The 11,404-nt window shown below is 40.1% G+C and overlaps 1 protein-coding gene across 1 annotated transcript; it reads left to right on the top strand.

Annotated features, from left to right (window-relative positions):
- Positions 1-3,225: 3,225 nt before the first annotated feature.
- Positions 3,226-10,892, top strand: ildr1a (immunoglobulin-like domain containing receptor 1a). The gene is made up of 9 exons (XM_030098942.1): positions 3,226-3,271; positions 3,969-4,139; positions 4,343-4,492; positions 6,150-6,269; positions 6,373-6,519; positions 7,089-7,205; positions 7,317-7,498; positions 8,771-9,373; positions 9,528-10,892. The coding sequence occupies exons 1-9, from the start codon at positions 3,226-3,228 to the stop codon at positions 9,564-9,566; spliced, it is 1,575 nt and encodes a 524-aa protein (XP_029954802.1). The 3' UTR covers positions 9,567-10,892.
- Positions 10,893-11,404: the final 512 nt, after the last annotated feature.

Here is an 11,404-nt window from a genome sequence, read left to right as displayed (position 1 = left end):
AACTCGGCAAACCTGTGTACTCGAGAAACTTCTTGACTGTTACTTCGAATTGAGATTTGAGCACCTCCTCCACCCCCACAGAGGCAACTTGAATGGAAACGACTGCAACAGGGGGAAAACTAACACCGAGGGAAGCGCTCCCCACGTGGGTTCTGGTTTTATAAGGCTGCATGTTTGTGCTGGGAGGGTTCAGTCAAAACAGTGGCTGCTTGCAGTTGGAGAGCATGTGAGGAATGTTGCTGAGCAGCTCTCATCTCTCCAGGAGCATCAGCAGATGGAGAAATGACATCCAGCTACAGCAGAGAACAACAACCGCACAACTGAACTGACCTGAGATGGATGGGCCAGACATTTTGGTGTTCAAGTCAAAATGAGCTTTTGTTTTTAACATTGTTTCATCACTGTAAATTAGATGTGGTGAAACTGCAAATCAAGCTATATTCTTGAGATTACAATCTTAAAAACCCCAAACTAGGCTTCTTATAATTGATCTATATCACTAATTCACAGAAATACAGATGCCTTGGAAATAACTTTTTTTTTAACTTTGTGAGACATAAATATATTGTTAGAATTTAAATTATGTTTTCACAAATTGGTGTTAGTAGTTTTAGAATAGAAAAGTAAATGAAACTAATTCATTCCAAGCATGAAATAAAATATGGATCCATTATCTTTATAGGTAAAACAAAACAAACACATTTGAAATATAGTCAAAGGAAATAACAAATTTATTAAACCTGTTTTTTTTCAATCAGTCATTGAATTTCTTGTTTTTTATTCTATATTTTACTTAAAGAAAAATACATCAATTTGACACAATGAATTGCTGTAGCGATGTGCCCTTAATGAGAGATTGTTCCAAAACAACCGAAGAATGTTTGCAGATACCAGATTATTGTGAACCTGTCATTACAAAATATCATCAAGATACTTTTTTTAATTGCTCAAAACTCTGTTTTCTATTTACTCTGTACTCAACTTTTCATGGTTGTGATAACAATGTAAGTTTAAAATTTACAATACAATTCCCTTTCGATTATAGCCTATAGTGTTAATTTGGCCTTGGCCTCATCCACTCCATTATGTCATTCCTCAGTACATTTCAATAGACTTGATTTTATAAGTTTTCTGCCTCTTCAGACTCATGATGTCTCTACATCCTACTTCTTTCCTTCTGCATGTATTTTGTTGTCTTTATGAGAGCTAATGGAATTGAGAACACCACATTTTCTTCTCTGTTGTAGTGTAGTGTAAAATAATGCCTGTCATAAAAAGATTTAAATGTGAATATAGATAACTTATAAGAATGCCAATCGCAGGTTCTCTGATAACTCAGTTTTGAGTATGATGAGAAAGAGAAAGAAAGACTATCCACTCTTTGCAGCAGATGTTTCCACTAAAATCCTGTGAGTGGCCACAGGTGCAGGAGAAGATAACATCCTCAAGGATGATGGACTTAGAAAGCACTTCAACTCAAGACACAGAAGCAGTCTTAATCCAAACACATACAAAGGCAGATGTTGCCAATAGTACTTTTTTTAAAAAAACAAAAGTGACCAGTTTGGTGAAAGTAGATGTTACTCTAGAATCCTGCTCTGTCCTCCCCCTCAGGTTGGTGGGTGGGGAGCAAGAAGTTCACCTCTAAAGATGCATTTAGCCTGTGAGTGTAAAGGCCCCACTACTACTACAATCAAGGTGAGAATCGACATGGAATCCAACATACTCTGAACTGTAAAATAGCTTAGACTGACATCTAGTGGCTTCAGGTCAGAGTTGCACATGTGTTGCTCTCGTTTGCATCAGAGATGTATGTATGTATAACTGATACATATACGAAACAAAGATAGTCAGGTAGAAGACATAATTTGTCAGCCATACAGGAGATCAACATGGTTTATGCGAGTGCACACACACACACACAGTGGGAGGGAAACTGGAGCTTTAGGCCCTGCTGTGTTAACCGCTACACCACCCTGCTTCCTGGAAAACTGAGCATAGAAATATAGTTTAGAATTACTAATTATTATTTTTTTTACAAAAGTTGTATTGATAACTCCACAGTGGATCTGCTTGTTGGGGGAGTTAGACTGTTTCATTGTTAGTCTTAAATTGTATCTTCAGCTACTATCTTTATGTACTACATACTATTCAACAGAAAAGACATGCTCTATGTGGGAGAAGCAAGTACAGTAGTCTATAAAGATCAGAGAATTATCTCCCAGCAGGAGTTTAACTGTTTTGTTAGATTTCTTCTTTCTTCAGCCATCAGGTGTCTGAATCTTGGCTTTGTAGGGAACATGTTCAGTGTTTTGGTCCTGCAGTCTTTTCTGTCTGCTTGTCTATGTTGCATCTGTTCTCGTGCTGAACATCTTCCTGTTGTTGTGCCGTGGGCTATGTTTTCTCATTTGCTTATTTACTCTTTTTGGCTAAGATGCATGGTGGACAGCTGAAGTAATTAGTCCAGGGGGCCTATTGCACCAAAGAGGTATTCAGACATCCAGGATGAATGATTGAGAGCCCTTCCTAGTCCTACTACCCTGGTTTCCTCTGTTATTCAAAGTCATCTAAAAAGTAGTGTGTTCTGAGTCAGCCAATGTGAATGTCATACAGTGACCTTTGAACTTCCCACTTTTTTCTGCTGTCTGCTTCACTGACAGTAATAAAATTAAGCTTTTTGGTCAGATGTTGCATATTGGAAACTGATTGACACAAAAAGAAACGAATTCATCCAAGTTTGATTGATGCATTTATTAATTAACCAGAGTCTGGTTTTCAGACAGCAATTTTTAATATTCACACATATAAAAAATAAAAAATAAACCTCTTTTAAAGCCAACCAGGGGACGAGAACCAAGCATTTCCTTGTATTTTGTTCATTAAAAACAACGACAAGAGTAGCTACATCTTTGAGATACACTGTTATTTCGGGCTGATTTCTGTACCCCTGTTTACGTCGCGCGTCAGGATGCTCACCTGTTTACGTCGCGCGAGAGGATGAGCTCACCTACTTCGGGGCGTGGCCACAGATGAGCTCTCAGCTCAGACTCAGGTGTCAACCGCAGGGATGAGTCGGTCCTGCTGAACACACAGAGCGAAACCACGAGTTGTCCGGCCTAGTTTCACCTCACAGCACAGTCTGCGGATTTGTTTGTTTGTCGGTTTGTTGTCCTCTTGGTGCTGTGTGGATTCGGCTGTCGGTGTTGTCGCGAGCGTCCGGTCATCATGCGGAGACTCCACGAGGCGCTGCTCCTGCTGTCGTTTCTCAGAGGTAATTTGCTTTTCGTTTACATACTGGCCTCTTGACGTCTTGTGACAGTTTCTGAATGTTGCTTTTCTCTCAAAAAAGTTGGCAATGTTTGTTCAAATTGCGGTTGAAACTAGCTGAAGCCAAAGTATCGATCACGTGACTGTTTGCTTATCAGAAACAGAATTTGAAATACTTCCATAAAGAAAAAAAAATTGTGCTTTATTATTTCAACCTGTCAGATATACGAGAGTTTTCTTTCGATTTTTTTTTCAAATGAAATAAATTCCTCTTTCTCTTTAATGATGTTGAACTTGCCTGGTGTCTTTTACATGCCTTGCTTTTAGAATATCTTTATCCAGGGGAATTAAATAACATTTTCCATCCTTTCTATATGAACTGAGGCAGTTTCATTCCACCCTTTCAAAGTGTGGTTGGTAGTTTCACAGTAAACCATCTGCCATGTCTTTGTCTGTGTCACCTGTTTTTCTTGTTCTACCACTTTTCAGTAAGTTATAGGAAGTCTTCAAACAAACACACACAGACACACACACACACACACACACACACTGTGTCATTCATCCCACACTTTTTTGCTTCCTGGTCATTGATAATAGTGTTTCCTCTAAATTCCTGACACATTTCTTGAATCTGTAAGAATATATGAACCTCCTACGTACGTCAGCTCATCATTCTGTGTGTGACCTTTGTATCTTCACAGTGTCGGTGTGTCTTCAGGTGACTGTCCCTCAGCAGGTGCGCAGCACGGCGCTGTTCGGCTCGGTGATTCTCCGCTGTGACTTCTCCACCTCTGCAAACCTCCAAGATGTCATTGTCACCTGGAGGTTCAAGTCCTTCTGCAAGGATCCTGTGCTGGAATACTACACCACAGGTAAAACACAGCACACGTGTGATAAAGATCTATTGACATTGTTTTTATGGAGGTAGTTTCAAAACTAAACGGCACAGCTCTCATGGAATGCAGTGTGACTCTTAGTTGTTTGGATACAAACAATCATTAAAAAAATCTATATATTACACAGTGAAAATCCGATGAATAATGCATAATGTAATAAACATGTGCTTGTTGTACAGCATACCAGTCTGCCCTGCAGTTGGGACAGGACCCATCAAACGACTGTCCAGATCGTCAGCGGACAATTCGCACCGTTATTCAGAAAAGGGGGAGCAGTGAGCCCACGCTGGGACCAGAGTACCGCGAACGCAAGATCACCATCCAAAACAGTGAGTGCCACCAACATGTGTTTCAAAGAAAAGACTATTTTTTTAAAGTCACACATTTTTATTTTCCATCATACCAGAGCTAAAATGTACAGTTAATCAACTCAGTACCTCGCTGAAGTAAAGAAACACTTTATTTGCTAACAATATTCAATAATTAATGATCAAATGTAATCAGCAGATCAAATGTAATCAGCAGTATTTTGTGATTTTCGCAGACCATTGTTTTAAGTGTGTTTTTGTGTTTGAATTTTAGTGAAATAAGAATTGTTTCCCTAAAACATTTTACACACCAAGCAATAAAATTCAGGAAAGTAATTCTATAATAACATTAAAAAAAATAATAAATTATTTGCAAAATATATTTGTGTTTATATTGCGGCACTTACATCCTAGTCATCCCTTCATGGCACTTTTACAAAGAAAAACATGAACAAGCAGAGGTGATAGTTTAAAATGAAAATTCACTTCTATCAAGAAGAAACTTCTGCAGAACCAGACTGAGCTTCTCAGGTGTTCTGACCTGGGTTAGACGATGGTGAGAGAGAAAACGACAAGATGGAGAAGACCAAGAAAACAATTTGACAGATTTGATGAAGACAGGGGACTCAGATTGGGATTTCATACTTCACCTGTCTGAGATCCTGTAGGAAAGTACAGAAAGAGAAGGAACAAAGTGAATATTAGTGGATATATGGATGTTTAGAGAGAGAAAAGTGAGATGATAAGCTTAGTGTTGTTTGCAAGCAGTCTAAACCTGCATCAGCTTCACTGGAATTTTATGAGACTAACAACTCTTTAATGGATCCTGGCTGGTAGAAGCTTCATTATGTGAAAACAAGAACTTTTAAATTCTTTACTAGATTTCACAGGAAGTCAATGTTGAGGAGATGTGAACCTCCTATTCTTGCCTTTCTGCAGCTTTTTCCATCAGTTGGGAACTTTTTAAAGTTATTTGTATATTACAATAGAAGTGGCAAATGCTTGGAATAATTTCTCAGCGTCGCTCTGAGCCAACATGTTCCTGATTTTAATGAAATTTCACAGGTCAAAGAAAGCAGTCCTGTAGACTTGTTTAATGTGATATGAAGATCAAAATAATATAACCCCGTATATATTCAGATATTTTGTCTGTAAAGTTCTCAGGGCTAAATTTAAAGGAATATTTCACCCAAACAAGGATTTGGCCTCATTTTCTACTCAGCTTCATGCTGAGCAACACTCTGGAGCACTTTTTTGACGTCTCAAATGCAGCCGGAGATCCGGGGGGATTTTCGTTGTCAACAAACTTCCATATAACAGGGATAGAACCGATAGAGCCTGAAAGAAAAAGGTCCATAAAGTCCACAAAACGTGCCTATTTTCCTTTATACTGCTCGTCCGCTGTTATCCAAGTGTCCTGAGCGGGTAACGTCCATAATTAATTCAAAACGAGATCATTTAGTACATTTTTAGAGCGTAAACAGTGCTATATCGTACTTACGCGGTGCACGTCTGCGCACGCACCCTGAACTACGGAAGCCGCGGCAGACCAAGCCAGACGCTTGCGCGCTTTCAGGGACTACTGTGCTAAAGCACAGTAGCGAATCCAGTTGGACTGTTTAAAGTAAAGACAATCGTGAACAATGCTCATGCGGTCTGGTTTTGTGTGTTTGTACAGGTGCGGACCTGGTGATCAATGAGGTAATGTGGTGGGACAACGGCGTGTATTTTTGTGACGTCGACGCTGCAGGAGACACCACCGGAGACTCTGACAAAGAAGTTAAACTCATCGTCTATCGTAAGAAACAGGAGCGAAACACAGAATGGATCATATGCAGCCTCTGCTGTGTTGTACTGCAGGTTTTCCAACCTCTGTTTTTTTTCTCTCTGTCTCTTTACAGATTGGTTAACAGTGTTGGGCATCATCCTGGGTGCCCTCCTCCTGATTATCCTCTTGTGTGTCTGCTGCTGCCAGTGCTGCCCTCAGATATGCTGCTGCTACGTTCGCTGTCCCTGCTGTCCGCAGAAGTGCTGTTGCCCTGAAAAATGTATGTACCGGAGACAGTTCTGCTCAGATCCTCCTACAGCCAAATCAGTATCATGTGGAGGGCTGGTGTTCATATTGAATGAGATTGCATGTACAGTTTATGAGGTATTTTACACCTTCGCAAAAAGAAAAATGAAACTGATGCAAAAAGATCCCCTGCTGCTCATGTTTGTGCCTTTTGTTGATTTGTTTGGCTGCTCATGAGATTTTGCCACAGTGGTTGGTAGATTGGCTGGTACAAATTGAAAAATGAATGAGATATGTAACAAAATAGAGTAAACCAAACAAAATAAAGAAATAATTTGGAAAACTCATATAATAAACATACAAGTTTGAAAACATCTGCGTACTTAGTTATATATTACAGGGTCAATACAGAAGATTGTGGCTCATTCTTTAAATACTAAACCTTGTTTATCCGTCTGAATAATTAGCTTTGAGTTTTAGTATTATACATGTTTCTCTGTTGTTAAGTTAGATCCCTAACCAACAGTTTTTACTAGTTAGGGATGAAGAGCCTTTACACTCTCAGAAGACCGTTCCGTGATGAGACATGTTTTCATTTTTCAGTGGTGATGCAGCATCGCATGATGAAGGAGGCTCAGAGGGCCATGAGCCCCTGGGTAGGAGGACAGCCATTATATGCGCCAATGACCGCCTCTTCCCAAAACCCGATGCTCTATGCAGGTACTCAGACACAAAAACAGCGTACGCATTACATACTTCAAAGACTCGGCTGACTGCAGACTCATCAGCTTTATACGTGTTATCAAAAGTGAATCTCGTTCCTGTGTTTAGGATCTGTTTCAGGGAAGAGCATGCCTCTAAAGCCAATGCCCCTCCCCCCACCTCAGTCGTCAGCGTACAGCATGCCCGCTCCCAGCGTCAATGGCTACCATCCTCCATCCAACAACACTCACATGCTTGACTACCTGGAGAGTCAGGTGAAAGGGATGGACATGGCCAGTCCTCTGCTGCAGGTATGGTTTCTCGTTTTTATTTTATGTGAAATTTTGGATGGATTGAAGTCCTTCAGTCATCCCAAAGCACTTTATATTTTTAATTTGATTCACACACACTCGCCGATGGCGGCTACTGCCAGGCAAGGCACTTCTCCATTGAGAGCAATTTGAGTGTCTTGCTCCAGGGAATCAACCTGTGACCTTGGCAGTTGAAAGGCAAGCTGCTGTACGAATTGAGTGACGGACAGAGGATGGAACATAATACGCAGATTAACCGTAGCTACAGACGTTCTGTTTAGTTCAGAACTTCAGCATGTGCTTGGAGGCATGGTGTCTGTTTTTCCCAGTGGTGCTGCTTTGGTTAAGGGATGGGCTCCATTATTGCCACAGCCTGAAAATCCACTTGTGGTATGCTTGGAGTCAGGTTTTTGCCAGAGGGAAACTTTTTTAATGGAATGCAAGTAAGTATTTATTTTCTCATGACTTTTTACTTTTATTCCCCACTTTGCTACTTTTATCACTGAGCACAATTCAGAGTTACCGTCAGTCGATCAATGCCACCAACAGCAACAGTTATCCACAGTACAGAAGTGGGTGAATAAAAGAGAGATTCATTTACAACAACAATGATTTAATTCCTGTTTCCTTTCAAAGTGCAACTTATTAAATGGCACATCGTGGGATTTTTTTTTTTTTTTTTTTTTTTTTTACTTTTGCTCAGATGCACAAGTTGATTTAGTCAGTTTGCTATTACAATTACAATTTCTAAATTTTTTTAGTTAAAGGGAGTGACTGGGCACAAACTCTGGTTTATGTACAGTCGGTACTACTCTGTGAGAAAATAATAAAGTTAGTTTGTCATGGAGTTGCGAATGTTGGCCATTTTCACAATTTTTGATCAACTGTTCAAACCCTATAAGATAATTTAACTGCGTTTGAAGAATACTTTAACATAAAAAAAAGACAAATTGTTGACGCTTCACATAAGAAAAAAAGCTGAGTCATCTTAATCCTGAAGCTTAAAATATTTATTCCATAAACATAAATTGATTTTAAATTAATACTTCTAAGGAAGAAAATGTTTATTTAAGGCTGTCATATTATTTTTTAACCTGACATTTGTAGTTATTTTTGAATTGTGACGTGCAGAATTTTACAAGTGCTACATCAGTATTTAGCATTCTGTGTTGAACTGAAGCTCTCTGATATGTTGTTACCTCTCAGAAGTTTTTTTTATTTTCAGTTTTCAGTTGTTCATGAATGGCTCCTCTGCTGTTTTCTTCTGATCAGTCCCAGCCACCCCCACCTCCACACATGCAGCAGTTCCCCCCTCCTGCCCAGCACATGCCAGTCAGTGTGCCATTCTCCCCTGGCCCTCCCAGCATGATCTCTGCTCTGGATGATGGCCCGACAGAGCGGCGCATCATCACGCTCCCACCGATACGAGAGCAACAGGGAAGCAGATTTCCACCTCCTCCCCCAAAGACGCGCCCCCCGAGCTCCAGTGAGAGTGGGCGCAGCGGGTTCAGCCGACACGACCCGCGGGGATCTGGAGGGAGACGTCATCCCGCTCCCACCAAGCCCACAGGGTTTTCCCGCAGCTACAGCCAGGATTCGTTGGATGCACGAAGTTACAGCGGGGCGAGGGGAGGCATGGACCGCCCCCGGTCCCGGTCCAGGGATGACTTGTTCGACAGTAGATCCAGAGGAAACTACTCGCCACCGGCGTCACGACATTCAAGGGGAGGTTCGTGGAGTTCCGATGAGGATGTCAGCAGTAGGAGAGGTGGAGGCGGAAGGAGAGGAGGTGGTGGGTGGGGTGACAAGCCTCCCAGCTACACCGAATACGAGCCTGGACAGAAGCCAGGACAGAGGAGGAACGAACGCTACTCTGTAAGACAGTCTCTGCTTTAGCTTGTTAAGATACACAACCACACCTTTGGCACCTGTACACCATAACCAATCCATAACTCTCATAGCCTCACTCATTTAAGCAAAAACTTTGATTTCAACTGAAGTGAATCTAAAGTTAGTGTGTCTCTCTCAGGGCAAGAGTTCTCGCAGTGGCACCAGCATCGTCATCTGAATCCTCCAGTTGTGAAACTTCCTGTGACCTCTGTTACAGAAAACATCCACACCTCACTAGCCTTGTTATTGGGCTACTGGTAAACCTTTTCTAAAAAGCCATCTGATGAAGGGATCATTGCACAATGCCTTTGGTGTCTAAAAACAAATTGGAAAGCTTGGCAAAAGACTCAACAAATGTGAAAGTGAAAGTTTGAGACATATGAATGAATCTTCTGTTACAAGTTGTGGAGGTGGTTGGGGAAATACTTAATAATTGAACCAAAAGGTACCTTTAAAATGACAACAGTTAAAGAGGTCCTTACTGTGACTACTGAACAGATTTTGGGGTAATAGTCCCCTCTGGTGGTGTGTCAGTGCCAAGAAAATATCCCAAAAGAATATATGCAGTGAAGTTACATTGATCTGTAATCAGGCCTGAAGTTTTCACTTGAATCTTCATTTAGCTGTGATGCAGTTGAGCTTTCAAGCTATAAAATCATAATGAAGTGCAGAAGAAATGACATTCCTTAAATAAATTTGAGTTCTTATTAATAGCCTCAAATTTATAAACCCTTAGAGATATATGAAATTGGACTTAGGCTATGTGAATGCTTATTTTGGTGTTTATTTTTTTAATGATCTCTTCTGTAAATATCTTGTTTATTTTATTTGTTTTTTTGTTGTTTTTTTTTTTTAATATCCTGGATGCTTTTAAGGGGCTTTATTGGATTTTTTTTTGTCTGTATTGTAATGGAAAAACAGTGAACTAGTAACTGCTGTTAAAATATGATAAAAGGTATCTTATAGGTATAGAAACAATGTATTAAGAAGTGCTTATTTATATCCATAAACTATTTGAAAATACATTTTCCATAGTCTTGACGAAATAAATGAAGAAATGTCAAGATTGTGGCAGACCGTGAGTTTTTATAGTCAGAATTTAAAATATGTTCTGTTTTGCTTTTTTTGTGCACTCTTCCTGAAACTACCCTCATCGCGCTTTTCTAAGCAGTGCAGTCTATTTGTTTATTGAAATGATTGTGAATAAACTTTTGATCTTTTGGGTTTAATAACGCTGCTTTTCCCCATTTAACTCACTGAAGGATGCTGTTTGACACAATGCCATGTGAGGTTTGATTGAACACTAATATCACATAAGGTCTTTAATTCAGGAGCGTTGGTCTAAATTCAACACACAAGCACAGAGTATTGCATTAGGTTCATACCATTAGTTTGGCATAATCAAAATATATTTGATCTTGCATTTGGATTAAAGATGAAAATGAAGTGATCAATACATGTTTTATTAGTTGAGCTAATAAAATGAGATTTTTTTTTGCAATGGTGTGGGTGAGAGATTTTATTTTCCGGTCTTCTATACCTTCTTTCCCCAGGTTATAGATGTAGTGGTTATGGCCTCTCTAGCTGACAGAGGGTAAAAGTACAGCATAAACCCTAAGAAAGCATATTATCCAGTCATCTTTTTTTTTTGCTTTGTTTTTTTTTAACCACTTTATCCTGAGTAGGGTTGTGTAGTGCTTGAGCCAGCCCCAGCTATCTATGGGTGATGGCAGGGTACACCCTGGATGGGTCCATCATGGGGCGAACACATTGAGACAGTCAACCACCCACACTTATATTCACGCCTAATGGTGAATTAGGGCCACTAAGTAATGTCACATGTATGTTGTTAGGGGTCTGAGAAAACAGGAGCACCTGGAGGAGACCCCCACACACATAGGGAGAACATACACATTCAACATTCCATTAATTTGTTTAATTTTGTCTTTGGTATACAGTACCAATCACTTCAAGCGTAACACCTGTACAATCCATTATGCTCTACCAGAACAGCCC

The sequence above is a fragment of the Salarias fasciatus genome, chromosome 1, assembly GCF_902148845.1.
Source record: "Salarias fasciatus chromosome 1, fSalaFa1.1, whole genome shotgun sequence".
NCBI lineage: Eukaryota > Metazoa > Chordata > Actinopteri > Blenniiformes > Blenniidae > Salarias > Salarias fasciatus.
Note: the sequence above shows the minus strand (reverse complement) of the source record. Positions and strands in the feature narration are given on the sequence as shown.